Here is a 23,889-nt window from a genome sequence, read left to right on the forward strand (position 1 = left end):
TTAGGGTATGCAGAGGATTGGGGGATGCCAGCAAAAACATAGGTTGAAACTCAGTAGCTTTCAGTGTGGAATTGTGGATGGACATCAGGTTCCCTAAATACAAATGAGCTTCTTTGAAAATCAGCATTTCCCAGGCCCAGCAAAAGATGAAAGTTTAAAGAAACCCTTATTAATTCTTAGAGCATTTAAAAAAAAAATCAAAGGCTATCTGGATTGTTTCCACTTTTTTATTTCTGTTGCAGTAATCCCCATTAAAAATCTTGCTAACTGCTTCAGGGAACAAATAAAATAGTTTAAACCATTAAAAAAAGCTTAACTCCTGTGCAGAGTATTCCACATTCTCCCTTTAGTTGTGGGTATAGTGTTATTGTTTTTTGTGGTGTTTTTTTAGGGTGGTTTTTTGTTTGTTTGATTGATTTATTTAATTTTTTGTTTGTTTATTTTAAATCAGAATAAAAGTTTTGACTGGTACTTAAAGATGGTATTAGCTATTCCTTTCTGGGGACAAGTGAAAGCAACTCTGCTGGTCTTGGGCTGTTGTTTTTTTATGATGTTGTGGTAGTCTGATATAGATTTCCTTCAAGACTAAATCAGATACATGCATGAGAGAAAGGAAAAGAATAGGAAAATTAGGAAAGAAAAAAAATATTTAAAAGCCCTTTTTCCCCCCAATGCTTACAATATCTTTGCTTGAAAGATATGGCCTGGTAGATATACTCCCCAGCAGCATTAATACCTTGCAAACACTTATTAATATCAGCTGTTAGAAATCTGTGTACTTCTGGGCAAGCAGTTTTGAGAAAGGTGAGCTGGCTGGCTGATGTGTCCTTTAGACATGGGAAGTATCAGAAAGGAGTAATTCTGAGGAGTAATCAAGCTGGGAGGAAATATAAAAAGGCACAACCAGGCAAAGTTTGCCTTCTGGGAAGAGAAGGGTGGTGGGGGAGAGGTGCAAAGCCCTCCACTTCCTTCAGTTGTTGTGGCCTGGCTAAATGCTGCTCTTGGGATCCAGAGAAACCATGATCATGATGGTCCCAGTGCTCTAGACAGCACTCATCCTGCAGTCCATGCCTTTCTGACTGTCACTGACTGCCCCCAAATGAACAAGTGTCAGCCTCATTCCAATTTATTTTATTTGCTCCAAAGAGTTCATAGAGCTTCAAAATACTGTCGGCTTGTGTCAGTCCTGAGTTCTCACCTATCACAGCTGTTCCTTTAACATGCTAGCTGGTAGTGCCTCTTTGCTTTCAACTTCTGCCAACTCTCACGTGCTATTTTGTATTGAAAACTCCAGGTTTCTTTGGACAACTTACAGTGCAGCCTCTATGTAACTAGATTCAGGTAATGTTTGCAGAATGTCAGTAACTACAGGGTTTGGAAAGGACAGAAGGTGTCCTTTGCTAAGACCTGCTTTCTTAAATTTGTGAGACCAGAGACATGCTCAGAGATCTGAGATCAATTAGACCTGATGCATTTTCACAAATGTTTTCACCTCTAGACTGATGAAGGAGAAATAGCAGTGACATATTCACTTGCTTTCTTGATATTTCTTTTAAGTCTCTGGCCTGGCAATAGTACTACCTCTCTGCCCCTGTCTTCAGTAAAGTTAATCCTCAGTTCCAGTGGATCATACAAGATGGCAATCTAAAGTTTGGGGTTCTGTTGAAAGAGGAGTCCTGCTTACCACGTGTCTGAGGCTTCCTGTTATTGGCCCTCTTACAGAGGCTGAAGCAAAAGGTGGTGGTGAAAGAGTGGGGCTGAGGTTAAAGGAACCATGGCACACTGTTTGCCTGTAGCTCTGCCTGACCAGTTTTGTTCTTGTGAGAAACGAGTGTGTTTTGTTTGTGGCTGTGTGAAAACCAATCACTGGTAACTGTAGCATAGCAACAGGGTGCTGGACCTATTTTTCTAATGGAGAAGAGGAAAATAGGGAGTGGGTGGAATTTGTACAGGAACGTGCATCATCCTGGATTTGGATAGATAACCTCAGCTGACATTATGTTCTTGGTGAAGTCTGTATTCAGGTGCCTCTGAAGCTCTGGATGTTTCTGTTACTCTGGTTTAATTTGCCTTCAAGCTACTCTGGTTCTGGGTCTTTCATGTGAGACAGATAGGGGGACGCGATATAGGACACTCGTGACATTTGTATGATATTTTCTTCAATTTAACATAAGATACTTTGTGAATGCCACAGCTCAAAAGAGAAAAAAATAATAAAATTCTGAGACAGATCAGCAATAGCAGATCAGACACCCTGAGAGTCAAGCTTCTTCATTGAAAGCAAACTAGAGAACACACGTAAATCCATATAAGCCTTTGATGAACTATCTGAGGTACTGCAAGCAGTGAAGTTAGGGCCCAGTGGTCTAGTTAGGCTTGGATAGGCTGCCCTGGAATCTCTCCTCAACACCCTTCCTCTTTATAAAATATGAGGCAGGTAAATTTCTGTTTGCAGCATGGATGCACTCATAATCTCGGGAGGGAAGCTGTTTGAACTAAGAGGAAACAGAAGGGTTGGCTTTGCAATGGTAACACAGAAAATGTCAGAAAATGGATCTGAGCAGTCAGACTTTCTGGGTGCGTACAGGAACACCAGACTCCTTGGACAACTGCTTTTCATTAGTGTTTGATTCCTTTTTTTGAGCACTGCTGTCTGCAGGCAGCTGCCTTGAAGACAAGCGTTTAAAGAGGACAGTGTGAGATCCTGTCTAATACTTTAGCAATTTCAGCTCTCATACTGAAACCCCAGAGGGAATCAGTACTCCTATAGGAAGAGGGGGGTGGGGAGGGTGAGAATCATCACATATAAACCCAGGTTCCCAGCTCTTTGTGCTTGTTTTGACTGTGTTGGATAGTATTGGCTGGAATGGGACAAAAGACTAAATCCCTCTCTCTGGTGGGTCTTTAGGATAGCTTGACAGGTTTTCCAAGTACACCTGAAATAGAGTTTTGCAGAATGTGTTAAAGATGGTTGTCATGGGGATTACGCTGAAAAAAAAAGATATAAAATTAAAGGGTTGCAGGCTGTGATCTACTGTCACTATTTATCTTTGTGTTTGGTTGTGGGGTTTTTCCGATTTACTGCATTTAAATTGGTCCTCACTCTAGCAGCTTTTCTGGAAGCTGTATAATTACAATCTTTTAAAACAAAAATCTTTTACCTTTGAGTTGTAGTTGCCGCTCACATGGGCAAGAAAAAGTCATTGATGTCGGTTGATTGTGCTGAGAGCTTTGGGGACCTCTGGTCCAGTATCTTACACAAATTATTCACAGTTCTATGAGTGGCCTCATTCATGTACTTGGCAGAGAGAAAAAAGACTGAAAAGGTTTGAGGACTGAAGTGATCCTCCAACATCCACAAGGTATTCTGTGGGCAGTGCTGAAACACTGATGAAGCCATGAGGAGTACCCTGATTTGCAGACCGGAGCTGTTCCACAATAATAAGATATTTCATGTTACAGCACTATTTTTAAAAATCTTTCTGTAACATTACACTCACTTTAAATGACTTACTAAATCTCCTAGAGCCACAACATTTAGATAACATATTGAGGCAAGCTGAAAAAGACATTAGCCTCTTTCATTGGATTCATGCATTATGTTTCATAAATAAATTCTTTTTGGAGTGCAAAGCTTTTTCTGTGAAAAAATGGTCACTTTTTTTTTGCCCCAAGCATTTGCAGAGACCGTTGTTATTACTGAAATTATTTTTCTACAACTTAGTGTAGCAAAAGTACAGATTTTTGTGTTAGGCTAGCCTTCATAAAAACCACAAGAGATAAAATCTTATTCTTTTAAACAACTTGATCAAGCAGAAAACAGTTCGAGGTTCTTTTTACCTGAATTTTTTAGGGCTATTTTACAGCTTTGCATCAAAATCTCAAGGATGCTTGAGTGAAATGAGTCAAACAACAGCGTGCTAAAGTCATGTTAAAGATAACATTTTGAAGAAAGAAAGCATTTATGATTTCTAGACACTTGTAATGTTTTAAAATTATTTTTTCCCCCAAGAATGACCAAAAAGATGACTTCCACATGTTCTGTTCCTACGGTTTATTTGGAATTCTATTTGCTGACTATAATAACACTCATAAGGTTTTAATGTTGTGACTTCCTTTTTTTCCTTCCTTTTTTTTTTTCTTGACAATTATGGAACTACATACCCATCAAATTCCTCTTTTCTGTTACATAGATGGCACGTTTCAGGTGTGTACAAGTAGTGCATTAAAAAGTTCACACCATTATCCTCTTCATTTATAACATATAAGAAAGGCCAACCTGCCCCAGACCCAAGTCACCCACTCACCCATCTGATGGCTTATCCAGCTCAGGCCACTGATTTACTGCTGTGCATGAGAGTGTATTCCTTCACACAGGGTCTTGCTCTTAAACTGGGTTTATTGATTCATACTGCAGAGAAACAACTGGCATTGTATAAATCTTTCATCCAGCAATGCGTGCAATAGTGACTTTGATACCTCAGGGACTGCTTTTTTGAGATTGGTCTCTGGTGTTCTTAGAGTAGTCTTGGGAATGAAACAGGATTTTCAGTTTTCTTGCTGACCCAATCCAGTAAGTGACCACTCTTTCTGGTACAGAAATGCAGGTAATGCATTCTCTGTCTTTAGTACAATGCAGCCCATGAATAGAGCTCCTTCTTTACTCACTCCTACTCATTGGCTGATCCCTATATACTTAGTATACTATGGATCTGGAATGGTAATACTTGCTTAAGGTCTAAGTGATTGACATACACATTATGGAAAAAAAAAAAAAAAGAAAGACTTTTACGAAATCTTGTCAATTATTTTTTTGTTATTTTATCTCAGTGAGTTTAGTCTCATGAAATACCAACCTGTGGAATGTAAACAAAAGCTCCTCAAGCCAGCCTCGAACTGATTTTTACAGATACAAATACAATCAGAGAGAGTTAAAAGCCCACAATAGCAAATAAGTACTTTTTTATACAAACATTGCAAAATCAAGATATTTTCGGCCCAGATGTGGAAAAACATCATTGTTTCTCCTACACCTAAAGAAAATAACGAAAAGCCCTTCCACTGCTGCTTTTTTTTCTATGTGTATATGTGTGTGTGTCATGGAGCAGCAACTCGCAATGATGCAAAAAATATAAACCTCCCTTCTGAATGTTTAATACATGTAAATGACAGGAATGATGGTTATGCCATGGTTTATTGTATACCAAAGAACAGATATGCAGAGCTGCGGGGAAGCCACCCACTGAAATATCCATTCTGTATCTGTGTTTCCATTCTTGGAGGTTCATACTTCCAAGAATTAAAGCTCAAAGACTTGTCTTGATGAACATCTTTTTATAGTCACATCATATTTATGCATAATGAGACCTGAGATACTGTCAGTCATCTTCATTTATCCTCTGCCTTTGTAATTGTTGTGTATATTTTACCTGCTTTAGCTCAGTGTTCATTTTCAGAATCTTAATGTGCCTAGGGATAGTGGCTGGGTGCAGCAAAAATGGGATTTAGGAATGAACATTTTCTATGTCTTGGAAAGTACATTTTTTCCGGACATTACATGCTAGAGACTTTTGTCTATATTATATATTGCTCATCTTAGGAAGAGTCCTAGTCTCATTGCAGATGACCAGGTGTATGTAGATAGATGACATAAAGGAAGATGTTTCCACTTCAGATGTTTCAGTTTCAGGCAGCAAGAACAGGAATTTGAGGCTTACTGGTCACCTCAGTTTTGCTGGAGCAACTCTCTAACAGAGGGTCCTGGTCACCTAGAACAGAGATGTCACTGCTCAGTAAACCTTCTTGCATCCAGAAAGGACTGACTGGATATAAACAGTGTACTGTAAATGTCTGCCTGGCTTTTGTTACCTCTTGTACCATGCCAGAAAATTTCTGGGGGGAGTGGTAACTGGGTGGCCAAAGCCACCTGAGGCTGGTTTACAGTGTTTAACAACAGAGCTCAGCTGTGTGGGATCATCCCCTTGCACTGTTTCACTTTGTGGGGTGGGAGTAACCTGTATTGCCTCTGCCTTGCTCATGTACAGACATATGTAGGTGATCCTGCAAAATGGTCCATGCTACAATTATGCAGGGGACACCCTCCTCCATTTCTGCTTAGAATCATTTTGTGTCACTTTTGAATTGTATTTTTCAGCTATATATGGATCATTATATGTGGTGCTGTTACACATCTGTGTAACACACATACATGCTTCATCGTGGAACAAATGCTTCTTTATGATTGTATGTAACACCAAGACCTGAAAGGATGATATAACCCTTATTCATCCTTATTAATCAACAAAACCTATGCTCACACTCTGCCAACCAACACTTGCACCAACAAGAGTGGTGGCTTTCTAGCATCCAGGGTTTGCACAAATATAGATCACAGAGGAATATTTCTTTGGTGTTGATCTGTCCCCATGGTGATGAGCATGTATTTTTACAGTATAAAAAGCTGTCAAAAACAAGAACTTGCATGCTAAATATTATTCAGCATTGGAGTTTGCCAGCTTGCTAATTGGTCGATGTGGTGATATTTAATTTTTTTTTTTGAAGGCTGAAAAAGCAGAAGGATTTATCAGACTTCCAGACTTCAGTGTGGATCGAGCAATTGAATGCAAAAAAAAGCAGTAAGTTTATCTCTTGTTCCCAGTTTTGCATGATTTTTACAACATTGCAAGGAATGAATCTCAGTAGTCTTTGACAACAAAGCTGTGGGGAGTTCTTTTGTGTTGTATAAATAATGAGATATTAATTGAGCTACTGAAAGGAAACCATATTGCAAAAATATTTTTGAAAAATCTCTGCCAGATGTGCTTTGCTAGAACTACAAATAAAAAAAAATAGATCAGTGTGCCAAATGCTTTTTTTTTTCTTCCTTCTTTTCGTACAGTGATTATGAGTAAGCTTGTAGTCTGTCTCAGATAGCTCCTCTTAGTTGAGGAGGTCAGCAGTGGTGCAAGTAGTGCCACTTCCCTCCAAGATGAGACTGTTCTTTAGGCTTCTGTGGTGCAACAGAGCTTGGGCTGTACTTGAAGCCTTTGGTTGTGCAGGGATTAAAACCTTTGTTTAGCAGGGTGCATATTTGAAAATATTGTTTCCAAACTCCCTATGCAGCACTGACTTCCAGCTGCTTCTGAGCACACTTCAAAGGTTTAGAGGGGTGTTGCTGTTGTTCGAAGTTATAAAGCTCAGCATGATTTTTATTGTGTCTCCCTCAAGAGAAAGCCTTCATTCTTCTGTTCGGGTCTCATGCTGCAATTGCTGTAGGTGTTCTTGAGGTTAACTGTGGGCTGGACTCCTCCAAGAAAAGGGGGCAGCTATTTTGAATATGGGGCACTCCATTTTGTTTTCTCAGAGGAGAGGTTGAGTCACATAGTACAGAACCATGAGAAAATGTCTTTCGCTTCGGTGGCTGTTGGCTGGGAGGGAAATGTTCTCATCACTTGTTTGGATAAGTTAGGAAAACCAGTACTGCTGGGTCAGCTAGGGCCCAGCCAACTATGTGTGTGTGCTTCCATGGGACAGTCACCTAATGAGGTACAGAAGAGCAAAGATACACAGTCTCAGGCTTGGACACTATGTTTTAGGTAAAAAAAGGCACTGAAAACTCTTAGTGGTGGATATTCAACTAAAGCATAGTTTGGGGCTGAGACCGACAGATTAACTATTGGAGGTAGCCAGGGGACTAACTCCATTTTGTTTGTTTCACACCTGCCATCTATTTGCCTCTTTAATCCCCCCTAAAACTTGTCTTGGAAAAGTCATTGAAGAGTCGGTCACTGTTTGCCAACTGTGTGCCACTTGTGACTTTACTGTGTCACATGTCCCTTCCGGCAGCCATCAGTTTTCCATGCTGTGGGGTCTTAGCCTGATTAATCACTCATGGAAGCTGTTCAATGCCTTGGGTCACTGCTGGTACTTCCTCTGAACTTTTTCAGGCTTGCTTTAATTTTAGAGCTGGAGGAAGCAAAACTGCACACAGTATTTGAGGTTTGGGAATGCAACAGAATTATGTAATGAAACAATGGAAGTCTTTTTTTTTTTATTCTTTATTCCTTCCTTTTTAGTTCCTGTGGTTTATACTCTCTGAATAATGTGTGGCCAAGGAAGTGAGCTAAAAATAGATTAGAGTTTTAAGGGAAGAGCTATATGGATGGACAAGTTAATCTGGACTAATACAGTGGAGTGAATACATATTTTAAATAATTCATTCAGCTATTATTTTTTCTTTCTTATATAAACTAGTTTTCTTTTTATCTCTTATATTTTTCTTTTCCTAAAGTGCTATTAAGATCAGCCACCCACAGATCAAGACATTTTATTTTGCGGCAGAAAATGTTCTGGAAATGAACACGTAAGTAGGAGTGACTGGTCATGTTTCATCCTGTCTTATGCATGAGAACACCCTTTGAAAGTTCATTCTTTCACTGTCAAGTGGTTATTGACAAAGCTATTTGGGGAATTACTGAGTCTGATTTGTTTTCTGATCGCTGAATGGAAGGAAACTGAAGAAATTTGTTCCCTAATGATACTTGAAATCAGAATCATATAATTAACCCAATTTTGACACTAATCTTCCCAACATTTGCTGGTAAAATTCCTTTTGATAGAGAGGTGCTAAGATTTGATAGTAAGTTCATCACCTTGGGAGAAGTGAGGGCTTAATATAGTTTTGTCCCAGAAGTGAACCAGGACTAGAATATAGCAGTGTCTGGTTTCAGAGTAATGAGAAACTGTTGCAGTTGAACAATCCTCGTGACAGATCAGAAATTTGCTTTCCACAAATGCCCAGCAGAAGAACAACCAGATACTTATTCTATTAATGCAAGAAGTAAAAATGGATATGAATACTGCCATTTTGGAAGTCACAGAGCTATCAGAAAGATATTATTTTATACTGGTCCAATTTTGACTGATTCAGACATATCTCATATCTTCTTTGTCTTCTTTACTTCAAATTGCAGTCTATTCACAATGCTATTGCATTAAATGGCCAAATACTGGACACAAAGTGGTACAATTTAAATAGGAAGGGAGATCCTATGGTAGTCAGCTCAGGATTTTAATCATGGCTCTGCTGGTGATCTTTGTGAGATTCTTCATAGGTCATTGACTATTCTTTCCCTCTATAAACAGGAGACCTCATGCATATTTACTACAATAGAAAAGGAGAGAGTTTGAGAGAATGAGTGTGACCTCCTGAAAGGCCTATAGATTCAGAAATGTACAATACTACAGTAGTGTATGTGCATAGATATAAATCTGTACTCTATAGATGTATGCAGGTTAATATAGAAGGAAAGAATGCATTGCCCTTTGAAACGTGGAGAAGCATGGAGCATTCTGGTGGAGAGATAACCATCCATTTCCGTATTCCTGCATTTCCTACCAGAGCTCCTGAATGGAGTGACAGTTCTTGAGGCAGATAGGGTGAGGATGACTGAGAATGAGGGACTGCTGGACAGGAGTCTTTCTATAGAGAGAGTAACCCTGGTTGAGAGCTAAGAGATGGAAGGATGTTTGGAGAAGGAAAATTAGAGCTAATGGAGGACGTTAGTGAGTGTTAACAGCCAGTTCGTAGCCCAGCTGGAAATTCTCATGTGAGACATGTTTAGTCTCATGGGAGTCAGTGATTGAAACCTACACAGATGTCCCCGCTCTTATACCCCCAGAATGATTTTCTTCAAACTCCACTTTTTGTGTAAATTTCATTTTGGCTTAGAACTATTTCACCTAGTGTTAAAGCAGCTTGCACTATGCTGCACTAATTTCTCACTGTTGCAGCTGATGATGTTTTCCTTTGCAAAGTATAAAATACATGCATTTAATAGATAAAGTACACACATACTCACGCATATGTCAAAACAGACTAAAAGACGTCTGTTCTCTTGGCTCCAGTCCTGCAAATACATATGTGAGTGGCTCCACTGAACTCACTGGAGCATTTGTGTGTGAGTTACTGGCACACGTCAGTGCTTGATGGATCACGACCTTTTGCAACTCTTCATGCGTGTATCTATATGTGCATATACCTACATGTATATCTATTAAATCAACAGTGGATTTATTAATACAATCATTTGCTTCATTAATTTAGCATATACTTGCTATTTTCATGCACACATGAAAAGTAAAGGCATGCTGACTAGCTGCATGCATTTAGCTGGCCAGTTGTTCATAGTTATTAGTGACTTCTCTTCTGTTGTCATTAATGAAGTCCTAGAATTTTTTTAGCAAATCTTTTCTTTTGTTAAGGTGGGTTTTCATTTAAAAAATCATTCTGTTATAATTAACTGTCAGAAAAGAGTCAATAAACCACTCTTACAGAAATGACTTTTTCTGAATTGTTAGGTGGCTCTATTGTTCATACTGTAGTCTAAAACTGTAGTTACTTTGATCTTGCTAGCAAATTTTCTATAGCTTTATTAGAACCAAGATAAAACAAAATGGATTTGGGTTTCCCCCCCCACCTAGTAGTGAATTTTAATTCCTGTCCCTCATACATTCCCTATTCAGGTTTGAGTTTTAATCTGAAAGGCTTGAGCTTTTTCAGCCGTTAGTTTCTTAAAACGTGGATAGATCTGAATGATATACAGACAAACACAATACACAAAAAGTATATCTAGGGGATGTTTCTAGCTCTAGAAAAATGCAGCCACCTAAAAAGAGAAATTAAAAAACCCCATTACTAGTAGCTTAAAGCAACACAAGAAGTAAGACTTACTAAACCTGAAAGGACATAGGAAGTTGAAGAACAGAATATTATGGTCAAAAAGTCTGGTTTTAAATGACTCAGATTCTTAGATGGTGCTGCAATAGTTTTGGCCAGGCCATCTGACATCATCTTCTACGGCTCCCATGCCTTTGCTTCATCTGAGGTGAAAGGTGACCCCTCAATTGCTGGACTAAATCACTGACATGGTGATATAGCCAAATACTTTTCCTTTAGCTTCCACAAATGCAACTCCTTGGTCATCAGTAGTGCTTTTTTTCCAGGATCAGGTAAAGAAGATGCCCAAGGCAATTAATCCTGGTCACCACAGGGAATATTAGTATTCAGGTAACTGGTGTCTTTCTAGAAGAGGATCTAAGAAATAGAAAATTTGACATTTAGTCTTCAGACTAATGAAAATAGATGTGGTGATGTAGAACACAACTGCAAGGAGCAAAACTCTGTCTGTCTGAGGAGCATGCAAGTACCCCTGACTATATTCCCTCTGTTTCAAACACAGGTGGCTAAGTAAGCTGGGGATGGCTGTAGACCCTCAGGCACCAAACGGGAAGAATGAGGAAGGTATGCTCCTAACTGGTTTCAGTGTGTAACTACATTGTGTTCTTCACAGTTTTTGTTTGACCAAATTTTTGTCAGCTATTTTCTTTCTTTTAAACTGTCATCTTGAGTCTGTCTGCTGTCTGAGCTCAGAGAAACCGCAGTGACCTGGCACAAAGTAATCACAGAAAAAGAAAAAATGGTGAGAAACAGTGTGACTGAGGGAGACACTGTGATCTTGTGAGAAGTGTATAACTACTTTCTGGCAGTTTGCTGTCTTGCTAAGCCTACCAAGTGTGAAGAGAAACAGCTGTGCTGCTCAGGGTTTTGAGCTGGTGACTTATATTGCAGGAGCTGTGCAACAGCATAGGAGCTTGCAGGCTTGGGAACAACATGTGCACTGTAGACTCGTCCCTAATGTCTCGTCCATTCCTGGACGTTTCAACAAGATCAGTGTAGGGGAACAAGGGGATGGTAGCACTATTCTGAAGCCTACAATTTCCTTCAGAGCCAGGCCCAGGAGTTCATCAGGAAATGAGTAACTTTAAAAGTTCCCAAGAAATTTATTTACTGCCTTAATTTGCACATTGGCCTAACAGAACTCTTTGATGGGAGTATACCTGTGTTCAAATCACAAATCTGGGCAGAGGACAAAGCAAGTCACCTGTCAGGGCAGTTGGAAAAGCTGCTCATGGGGACACATGTGCTGGGAGCAGATTTAGAAAGAGAAGTGTTTTGTGTAGTATTATGTTACCAAACCAGGGATGGACTCTAACATGAGGAATATGTGCCATCATTTGGGCTTTTGACCCTCCATTTTTAGAGTATTGGTACTCAATGCCCTTTTTAGAACTGTTCAGGTTGTGAAGGACCTGTCATTATGAAGAAAAAGCTGTTTTTTGCAGTAGTATGAACACTTAGGTAATGCAGCCTGTTTTGTCTAAGCACTGAAATGTTCCTCTTTATGTCCCTTCTGCTTTTTCCCAGAATTCAAGATTGTGGTTTATGCCCATGCTTGGGACATGTAATTCCATTATTGATTAGTTTGATCTGGCTTTGTTTATACTCTGGCTCCATTTATACTGTACCATTAAAGGAGCTTTGGGGCTGGTAAACACAGATACCACTGACTCAGCGTGTCTCATCAACTTATTTTTTTTCAGTTCACAGTTATTTCTTGTCAGGAAATTGGTTAATTCCCACACTGTCTAATTCCTCTTAAATGCCTATGTCCTCTTTGAGCCCAGTTTTGTATCAAATCAGTTTAGGATAAAGGGCTATATTCAGTATTAGGCTGTGTAGCGAGAACTGCAAGGTAATTGTACTCAGTGAGGAAGTGTGCAAATATGTTGTCCATGTTTTCACAAAGGAAGGGTTTGATGGAGAATGAGAATGGCCAAAATTTTATACATGAAACCAATTTTTTTTAAGCTTCAAAAATTGTAGTATTTGTTGTATTGGCTGAATTGAGAATAATAAAACAATATAAAATTAGTCAGTCCACTAATCTTAATTAAAAAAATATGACCAAAAGATACAAAATAACCCACTCAATAACCTCTGCAGCTAGTTGTTTGATTACCCTTCAATAACATAACATAGCCAAGATTTCTTCAGCTTTTAAAGCTAGTGGCCCAACTCCCCTTCAGAAAAAGGCCTTCTGATTCTGTTGTCAAACACCTCCTTGTCTTTTCATGCATGTTTTGTCACAGGTGATCAAGCAGCTGTCTTGAGTGTGGGTGCAGCACCCACTGATGTGCCTGGGTGGATGTGCCCTTGCAGAGGCATCGCGGTGCTTCAGAAAAGCACTGTCAGTACCCACAGTCACTTCTGCTCCTGCTGATCTGGGTTTCCCTTCTGTATCACACCCCATAATTCTTCAGAAGTCTTGTCGCTTGTTATGACATTTCTTGTGTATTCATGTACTTTTTATCCATTTTAACACCACCCCGCCAACCTCATTTGCTTATTTAGAGTATCAGAAACAGCTGTTGATTCTTTTTGAGTTCTTCTATGTGCCTAAAAGGGGAGCCGTAAAAACAATAATCTTTTTACTAGGAGTTACTAAAAAAGGCATTAATAGAGTCTTAGAATTTGATATAGCCCTTACGGCAGCCAGTCTCAGTTCTTTATGCTTAGATGTGCCAGCACATATTTCCAGTAAACAGAATAGCAGCTATGCTGTTCAAAATCCCTATAGTTCTGCCAACAGTATAGGGAGAAAAGGTAATCAGTCTCTTTGCTATCAGTGTTAGAAAGTTCTCTCTCATGTATAAAATTCTTCTCTCTTACAACTTTATTCCCCTCACTTTGTGCTTATTAAAACCCCTAAATGACATGCATAAAAATAAAGTGCGTGGGTATTAATTTAACTACAAGATGAGCTAATCACAGGTGATTGCCCAGAGACCGTGCTAACACACTTCCTTCTAGTAGTGTGAACCCCTGAAGCACAGCTCTGACAAAGTACTCCCAGAACATAAGCAACCCCTGCCCCCTGAGGCAAAGAGCTGGACGGTTGCTGTTAGCTGCTCCTGGACAGCAGAAGCTGCTGCCGGCAAAGGGAGGGAGCGGCAGTGCAGAGTGCTGGATCCTGGGGAGACCGCAAGGGCAGCCTCTGTTCTGGTAACCCTCGGTGCTCACTCATGTTGTCCTCATTAAGCTCTGGCTTTGTCTTGGCAAACTCTGGTGTCCCCAGCTCAGTCAGGTGGGGATGGGTGCAGTCACTGCGCATGCGGTGTCAGCACTTGCTCCTGTAAAGGTTGCACACGTGCTGGGAGATTTAGCAAAGGAAACCCATCTTTGCGGCCTTTCAGTACTTAAAGGCAGCCTGTAAGAAAGATGGGGACAAACTTTTTGGTGGGGCCTTTTGCAACAGGACAGGGGTAATGGTTTTAAACTAAAAAGGGGTCAATTTAGCCTAGATATAAAGAAGTAATTTTTTACAGTGGCAAAAAGCTGAGACGGGTTCCCCAAAGAGATGGTAGATGCCCAATTCTTGGAAACATTTAAGGTCAGGCTGGATGGGGCTCTAAGCAACTTGATCTAGTTGAAGATATCCCTGCTCATTGCAAGGCAGTTGGACTATAGGATCTTTAAAAGTCCCTCCCAACTCAAACTATTCTATGATTCCATGATCTTGCCCAAAGTTTACAGGCAGGTCCTAGGAATAGGAACCACCAACATACTGCCTCCATTTTTCTGTGTCTTATCAATGATTATCACTTCATTTAATCCACTTTAAAAAAAAAAATGGAGAAAATGTTTTCACCTGCTACGCAGATAGGTGAAAGAAATAACAGCATGACTGCCTCTGCTACATATCAAGAGGTATACTGAGTTTCAGTTTGGTTTTTGTTGAAAAACAAAAAACAAAACAAAAAAAGGAAGATAAAAAAGATAAATGGGTTGTATAGCCCTGCAGTATTTTGTTTTTACCTCTGCACATGTACTACCATGCCGTATGTCATGCCTATGTGGGTTACTGCGTGATGACAAAAGACAAGGCTGCTCTGTGGTTTCCAATGCATGATGGGAGCAGTCTGTTTACAACAAAATTGCATCCAAAACCCTAATACCTGTTGCTAGCTCCAGGAAAACTTACCGGTTACAAAGATTAAGGAACTGCCTCTGCTACTTGCAACAGCTCTCCCTAACTTCTACTATAAATGAAACTCTTACTTTAAACACTGCAAAGAGAGGAAAAAAACCCCACCCCAAACCTACTTGTCAAGCTGTCTAGAGTAGTGTTTCCTGTCATAGCAAATTAACACTTTTTTTTAATTAAAAAAAATTTTTAAAAATGTATTACCATTAAGTAATGTAGCGTTACCACAGGTGGGTTAGGAGACACTGACTTGTTAAAGTGTGGTCCTCAGTCCAGAATATCCTGCTTGGTGATCTTTGGTTACCACAGCATTGTGAGGAATAAATGTTTTGATCTAATTCTTTTGCTCATTTTCCATGTCTGCCTCAGAATGTTACAGCGAAAGCGAACACGATGATCCAGAAATAACGGACACGCCACCTCCCCCCTACACAGTCCAGCCCTCACCTCCTCCCTTGGTAAGTGTTCCAGTAATTAGCCTGTTTCTTGTTGCAAGCCAGTTGAAACAAAATTCTCTTGAGGTGGTGCACTTTTAAGAATAACCTACAACAGTGTCTGGAAATGTTCATCCTGTGTGCCTGTGAAATGTGGATGCACTGACTGCCCCTGTCCTGTGGCAGAGCACACAGCTGTCACATCCTGCACTATAGGGAGCTTCACACTGTAAGAGATCAGCTCCTTCCAATGCAGGCATATTTGTCTTGCTGGAGAAAGGAAAGTGTCTACCTCATACACACACTTTATATTTTCTTTACCAGATTTTCAACACAATGCTATAAGCTACTTTTTCATAATATTCTCTTTTTTTCTTTTAAATCCACCCTGAAATTTCTTTCTTTTTGTGCCCCTGGTAGCATCATCCAACAGCTTTGTATTTATTTATTTGAGTGAGCTCTTTCTAAGACTGCTGAATTTGAAGTTGCTTCTGTGGCAGTGAAGAGAAATGAAGGGAAAGAGGCCTCTTCTTACAGCGATAAAATCTGTTCTTTTCCTCTACCTCTGAAAAATAGACTATGAAAAAAGAAAATAGGCATCCTTCCAAAATCTATGCATTTTTTCTTTCTAAGTGTAGCATATTTGCCCAGAATATTCCTTCCTGTCTCACCTAATTTCATAAATTAGAAAAAGCACTATGCAGCCTCGTGTCTAATCAAATTGACTCACCTAATTATTAACCACATATTGTCCTATTCATCTTGTTTCTATATCATCGCTTTTCCTAGTGATCTCAGCTCTCTTATATGTGCTTTAAAATGGGAGATTTACTTAATTCTTTGTCTAGAAATCTGGTTTGGGGTGGTAATGCAGCCCAAATAAGGAATCCTGAGTTCAAGCCTTTTCCTTCACTAGCTGAAAGTTAACATCGAGAGGTGTGCAGTAATATACTAAATAGTCTCCTTGTATCTCAAGGAAGGGAAGTGTCTGCTGCCTCACTAGTATGGTACAGGTTCCTATATGGCACAGAGGCAATGAAGCAGTAGCAAATCTGAAATAGATGAGCTAGAGAAACTTGTGTGATGATAGGCATTAATAAAAGGAGATGTCATACACAGGGTTGCCTGTCTGACAATCTTTAATTAGCTCACATAAAGCTGGGAATGTATGTCACGCTGTCACCCACTTACCCCCCTCTGTTTCAGTCAGATAAGCCAGTCTTCACTTCCTCTCTTGAAACAGTTGTGTAATGTTTATCACTGTAAAACAACCTGTCTAGCACTTGTGGGGTGCAGGGTGTTCACTACTGTGTAGAACGTGATTCTTTATGGCCTGTATTAACTAGAAGTTAAATGTGGCTGAGTGGCTATAAATATCAGAGAAAACAAGAACTCTGGCATTATGTCTCCAACAGTTATTCTGGGCCAAGGGTCAATAATAAAGCATTTTGAATTTTATACCTCAGTGTTTTGCTTTTAAGAGACTGTAGATGTTTTTTCCGTCTGCTCCCCTCCGAGTGAACGCTCACATTTTTCCAGATGATGAGTTTTAAACAGGTGTTGTTTTTTAGTTTTCCGTTTTTCTGGCTTCCTGCTCCTTGTTGGTCTGTTGCTGAAGGGGTGATCTCTGGTTTTCTCCTTCCCATATGCTCCTCTTGAGTGCTGGCCTCCACATTTCAGCAGGGGACACGCAAATTGTGCAGGCAATTGTGCAAATGCTGAGGGGACCTGTTTTCTCAAGCTTTCCCTTAAAGATTATCTTCTCTCAAGCCTTTACCTTTCCCAGCTGATGTCCCTTCTAATCCCCAGCTTAAAATCCCTTTCCCTGTGGACAAAGATTAGTGTCTCCTGAGCAAAGTTGTCATCTTTTCACCCCAGAACTGGCCACTGGAACAAGCTCCAGTTGCTGTGGGTCTGCCGTGTGCTCAGCTTGCTTACAGAGTGAGTAGGAACAGCTGGGTACCAATGCAGTTGTGTTTGACTGCTAGTCAGAGTCTTCTTTTAAATGCCCGATTTAATGTCCCTTTCGCTTCTGGACAAGTGCTGGAGCAAGGAAACCATTGGGAGGATTGGGAAGGCACAGCTTCTATGAGGAAGTCAATTCCAGAAGTGGAGCCCATGATTACCTCAGCGAAGGCTGGTTAAATATTGCTTGTTGCATGTTTATTTGTTGCAGAGTTCTTGAACCAAGCTGTGAGGTCCCAAACATGGTAATGTGGTGGATTTGGGTTGATACTCTGTGGGTACAGTACAGTTGTACTCTGTACAGCTTTTGGTTGGCCTGGTTTAATCTTCTCAAATTGCAACTGGAAGTGAAACTCAACCCAGCATCAAGAATGCCAGAGGCATTGACTAAAGTTAATTTATTTTTATTATTATTTTTTTAATTGCACCTCTTCCTCCTGAGTGCAAAGCCATTTTGCAAAATAGGAATTAGGAGGCCTGGACATTTTGGAAAATCAAACAAATGTTGTCTTACACAGAAAGGCCTCCAAACTTCTTGAAATCAACTCCAAACTGAAAATTATTAGTCTGGAAACTAATAGACACTCAGGAGGAGGCTCTGTTACATTTTAGAGCAGCAAACATTTTGCTGTACTTCTAGCATACAGTTTATACTGGCTGTTCTATTCTCTGCTGACTCAAACCATTTTGAAACTTGAAAAAAGTAGTGATCATGAGCTTTCCATGTTCATCCATACTTTTGTATACTGTGGAAGAAAAAAGCAAGTGAGGAACAAGTAAATTTTAACATCTGTAGGACAAAAGTTAAACTGACCACCTGCATTAATTTGTCCATGTGTGAATGGATTTACAGTTCAAAATTCAGCAGATATGTTGAGACAATAGATTGCAGCAATCCCCAAAAAGCAGTTGAGTTGTTTAAGTCATAATTTTTCTCTAAAAAACGTCTAGAGACTCACTGATCTCCAGTGGAATGCTTATGATCTGCTTTTTAAAATATCCCCAAATGGATATTTATTTTTATATGGATGATTGCAAAAATTCCAAAGGAACCACTCCAATAAGTTAAGTAAACATTTGTCATGCCAAAGACAAAAACAAAACACAACACATATGTAGAGAAAAAGAAACACCTTCTGGCAGTCATTTATTCTCACCCACATTTTTTATTTAACACACAATGAAAATGAAAACAAAAATATATTCCATTCAGTGTAGCACAGTTTTAATTCCAATAGCCTTTTTTTGCATGGAAAAATGCCAGGAAAATAGAGGTGATATCTAACATCTTCCTTTCCTGGCTTTGAACAGTTGAAATTAGACCATTCACACCATATAAGCAAGAGCCTTTACCGTTCAGTTGATCTACTTGACTTTACAAATACTTCAAAAAATTTGTCTTTGTGATAGGTGTTCTTAGATGAAATACTTAACGTCACCTGTGTTCCCTGTGGGTGTTTTTAGCACTCACCTGTATAGTTTGTGATGGCTTCTGTCTGTCCTTTGCTTTAGGATGCATATGTTAAGGTTTCCATTTCAAAAACAAAAATGCACCAGAAACACAATGTTGTACTTCTCATAAGAGGAACATAAATGTCTGAGTCCTGCCATGTTTGGGAAAGTCTTGGAGGAATTGTGAAAGAATTAGAGAACTTAAGACTTCTGTGGAACAGCTGAAGGCTGGGATTGTTTAGCCTGAAGGAGGTTCAGGGGGAACCTCATCGCTCTCTACAACTACGTGAAAGGAGGTTATACTGACATGGGGCCCTGTTTCTTCTATGGCACCTGCAGTGAGAGGACTAGATGAAATGGCCTTAAAGTGAGACAGGGGAGAATTCAGATTAAATGCTAGAAAATTTTTTTTCACTGTTAGAGCGGTCAGGCATTGGAATAGGTTGCCCAGGGAGATGCGGAGTCACAATCCCTGGAAGTGCAAGAGGCACCTGGATCTGGCGCTGGGTTATGTGGTTTAGGGATTGCAGTGGTAGTGCTGGGTTGGTAGTTGGACTGGAAGATCTTAAAGGTCTCCTTCAACCTTGACAATTCTATTATACTATGAATGGCCTTGAAAATTTACAAAAGTGAAGAAACTGTTATAAACAAATGGTACCCGCAATCTGATACTGGTCTTCCTCATCTTCTGAATTGAGTAGTAGTTATATGATACAGCTGTATTAGAAACACAGGAAGGCAAATCTACTCTGTTGTTTTTAATGTAAAAAGGAAGTATACATTACGGTATACAACACTGAATTGCAGAACTTTATATATCATGATCAAAAAAATTGTCACTCTTGGTTTGGTTTATTTGAATAAATCTTAATTTTGGTTTACCAGGTCATAAATAACTATTCCTGACTGCTCCCTTTATTGTGTTTGCAACTTGTCCAGGTTTCCCTAGCAACACCTTCTCAGTGATTTCCAATACTTTGTCTAGTTATCGTCTGTTTTACTCCTTGCACAGATCTATTCTACATATATATTGAGAACATAAACTTGCCAGAATTGTGGTCTATCAAGTCTGGTATTCTGATACTAGCATTGGCCAGTAGCAGATGACTTGCAGAAGGAGTAAATTTCTGCAGTAGCAAGAAATCTGGCTTTCATATCATGATGATCTCATCACAACTTCTGATAGTTTCTGCTAAGAGCTTCACTATAAGGCTTTGTCTTTCCTCCTCTTCCATTACTTTATTTATCACTGTCAATTGATTCTGTTCTGGGTATTTGTGTGTATATTTGTGGGTTTCATATGTATTACTTGTATATTTGACTCTCTTAGCTGGTCTCTTCAGTGGTGTTTGGTGGGGAAGAAGTAGCCTAGTGATAGTTCTTCCTGTGTGAGTTGTTTTTGGTGACCAGATAATAGTACAAATCAATCAATGCAAACTTCTAGTGTAGACAAAGACCTGGGTGCCTAATCACTTGACTGGGAAGTTAAATACTTCTCAAAACTTTGTTCTTTGTCTCAACCTTCCTTTAAATGGAATTTCAACTCCTAACTAACAATAATGACTGTTAGATGTCTCTGAGACCTCTCTGGCTGTATGTGTTTCTGTTAAGGCAGGGTAAGAAGTAGGGGCGTATTGAGGGCCTTAGGATGTCTTAATGATTTCTGATGTGTTTCTTGTGAAGTTTGGATCCTTTTCCAGATCATGTGCTGAAGGGTGAATCTTAGCAGGTGAACAAGCAAACACAAATCTTGTACAATTCCCCATTTCCTACCCTTTGTCCCATAGCTATCTGTTTTTTATTTCCATCATTAATTTGCCATCATATTACTTATCAGCCTTCTTGCCTTGGTGAATGATTATCCCTTGAGCGGACCAGGTAAAATACGTTTTTACTGTACTTCAGTGTAATTCAGGGTTTGGTACCAATAATCTATGCTTGTTGCATTGGTGAAATTGTTGAATGCTTCAAGAAAACTTCATGTTCAATGGCTAATTTGGAGTTTCACTTCTGCACTCTTGGTTAGACCAGTAAAGTGAACACAAATTAAAGAGTGAAGGCGAGTGTGAGACTAGCATGGAAGGCTACATTCAACACAAGATTTTTCCTTGGTCTTTCATTTCTAGACATTGTCAGGTTTGTATCTCTTTTGCCTCTGACCTTCTTGGGGCTTAGTGGCTGAAGCTACTGCCCTGTAGGAGATTGGCTCAGACTTGTTTGAATGGATAATTCATCAGATTACATCAATTTTTGGTCATTTAGCATTTCAGCTGTATACCTATAACATGTAGAACCTAAGGAAAAGAATGACTTGTAAATAATTTTTCTTTTTTCTTCCCCCTCTGCTTTTATTTTCTGGAAAACAGGATCAGCAGAAGTCATCTTTCACCTCAGCTCTGTCAAGTGAAGCATCTTGTTCTCTCTCCTCTCCTGAAAGCACTTTCAACTCACAAGAGTCATCATCTTCCTTGGCATCCAAAGTGGTTTATTCCGAGAGGCAGTCCTGGCTTGACCTAGTTAACAGCTCTGCCACAGAAGAGGGTGATCAGCCTTTAACTTTCTGCGTACAGATTCATTCCGATGAGCCGCCAGAAGTAGTCTGTGGAGAAGCAGCAGAAAGACAGGGAGTCCAGCTTTCCCAACCCAACAATGGATCCCAAAACTCTTACTTAAGTGCAGATGCACATTGTCTAGCAGTGCCAGATGCAACAGGACAGAGATCACTAGCCAAAGGTGAGCTAATGAGAGATGAGGTTTTTGCTGCAGTCAAACAATATGAGAGTTCAGGGGTTTCCTCAACTTCCTTTTCCCTTCTTTCCTTTATGTTCTTCACTGAAGAGTTTTCCAGTGGCACATCATTTTTAACAAACATTTACTTAGTTGCACATTAAGTATATAACCTAGTATCTAGTTGGTAGGTATTTTTACAACTTTTCTCAAATTTTACCTGTATGTTAGCTTATAGCTTCTGTATATAAATCTAACAGAGATATGGTTCTATTAACTGTCTTTATTTCAATGCAGATGTCTTTTATTCATTAGGATTGAATCAAAATGTTAAGAAAGTGTGTCACAGAACAGACACTCTAAGCAAAATGGAGCATGTGGTTAGGTCAATCTAATTTTAAAAATAAAAGCAGTTGTATTTACTTGAAGTAAATACTCCCAATTTGTTTCATTAAGCTTCATTGTAATCAAGAGAAAACAACTACAATCCTGAATCAGAAAGTCCATTAGACTGGATTTTGTCTAAGCAAATAGGTTTCTGCACAGGTATCCTCCTACTGAAATGAAATGAAAAAGTTGGCATAGTTCCAGAATTTTGCCATTGTTACTGTTCATAACTCTCCTGTGTATACAATTAGTCTGCTTATAGAGATAATACATAAGGAAGAAACAACGTTCTTGTGCATCATCTCTTCCCATGACTCCAAATCCTTGTAAGGACTTCAGATGAGTACTTTGTTGCTGAAAGAGCAGGGTTGCCTCAGCATAGAACAAAACAAAGATGTATCTAAAAGCTTAGGCTGAAGGTAATGCAAAGGTGGAAAGAAACAGCACTGGAGTCGTTGGGAACTCAGGGTATTTCTCTGTAGGTGAACATAACACTGTTTGAAAAATGATAGTATAGGCCACATTAGTTGTGTTGTCAGTCTCCCTATTGTTTTATATATATCAACAACTAGAACTCCTTTATTTTGTCATTTGTTTTTCTGATTTTACAAAAAAAAAAAAAAGAAATTGAGCAAAGTATAGCTTTTAACAAAAATGAAAATTAACTCAAGTGTTTTGTGCTCAGCTTCATTATCTACCTTCTAGGGTGCTCTGCTAGAAAATTCAGTAGCAGTGAATATCAGCAGGAATTAAAACCCAGAGTGAGCATATGTCCTATTTCTCTGTGGTGGAAAAGACTACTATGCTTTGGGAGAGTTATTGGGGAATCCAATTCCCCTCTGGCTTTGCAAGTTGTGAAAAGGCTGGGGCTAGCAGAAAAGGGTTTCCTAATGAAAATGTCACAAAGACATAGTAAATACATCTTTTTTTTTTTTTTTTTTTTTTTTTTTTTTTTTTTTTTAATTTTACCTTTTGGGTTAAATTTGACAAAGTAATGCCTTGGAAAACATTATTAGGGACATTCATGTAGACTGTTGTAATGTAGGTCACATGTGGCATAGTGGCTTTAGATCCTGTTGAGCAAGATTCAGTGGTTGCCCTCCAGAAATCTAAACTTTTCTTTAGAATATGCTACTCTGGTATTGTCAGCAATCCTACAACAACATGTAGGTTAATGTTTTCCATCATAACTGTAAGGGTAACTTTTTCCAGGTAATTGTGAGGTACTTTTATGGATGGTCATAGAATTAGTATGGCACATTCATAATAATTTGAAGTATAGTTTAATAGGCTTAATGATTCTACCCAATAAAAATGGGATCAAATGTAAATCAGGGTACATTTTGGAATATTTCTGCGGTTGGCAAGGTGGTTTAATTTTCCTAAGATTTTTCCTGGGGAAATGAATTCTTCTGTTGCTCACTGCTTAGCTGATGGGCAACCCTGATGGCAGAACATAGAACTATCCTAACCACACTGGTGATTGCTGGCAGAATTCCAGAAATAGATAATTTCACTGAGACAGTCACTATGGAAACTGAATAATCTCACTAGTTATTGTCTGCATCATAACCCATTTTTGAGCAAGTAAGATGTACACCATACACAGGTTTTTCTTTCCTTTATCAGTCTGCATATTAAGGGGAGGGTATGGAGACTGTTGGTGCGTGGAGCCCTCCCCTGTAATGGCCACTGAAAAAATTTAGGAAAGAATTTGCAAGGAGGTTAAGCTACTTCTCTTTGAGAATGAGGTAGAATAAAAAAGATTAATGTAAAATAGCAATTCAGTTCCAAATGATAGTTATCAAAAATGATACAATTCTGGTTCTAAGGCTTACCCCCCAAACTCCAGCTAGTTGATAAGGATGTGCACAAATACTGTGAGATGAATTCAAGTTGTGGTGTAAAATGTAGCTGCAAAATCTCATGATTTACAAAAACTGGTGAGAACACCTTTGTTATCTGTTGTGAAACAAGAAGACATACCTCAGTGCAGTCCATACTATTTGCTTTACAGACCATCTGAATAGTGCATTTCT

General features: G+C 39.2%; 1 protein-coding gene across 3 annotated transcripts in view; it reads left to right on the top strand.

Moving 5' to 3' along the window:
• Positions 1–23,889, top strand: part of IPCEF1 (interaction protein for cytohesin exchange factors 1) — a 63,769-nt gene that overhangs the window by 22,562 nt on the left and 17,318 nt on the right. For all 3 annotated transcript variants that reach the window (XM_051801690.1, XM_051801689.1, XM_051801691.1), the window contains 5 exons: positions 6,562–6,635; positions 8,291–8,362; positions 11,241–11,302; positions 15,255–15,343; positions 21,103–21,469. In XM_051801690.1, the coding sequence (XP_051657650.1) occupies positions 6,562–6,635; positions 8,291–8,362; positions 11,241–11,302; positions 15,255–15,343; positions 21,103–21,469 (664 nt within the window). The remainder of the gene's footprint in view (positions 1–6,561; positions 6,636–8,290; positions 8,363–11,240; positions 11,303–15,254; positions 15,344–21,102; positions 21,470–23,889) is intronic.

This window comes from Manacus candei, unplaced genomic scaffold (genome assembly GCF_025592945.1).
Source record: "Manacus candei isolate 608988 ecotype Guabito, Panama unplaced genomic scaffold, ASM2559294v1 h1tg000052l, whole genome shotgun sequence".
NCBI classification, from domain to species: domain Eukaryota; kingdom Metazoa; phylum Chordata; class Aves; order Passeriformes; family Pipridae; genus Manacus; species Manacus candei.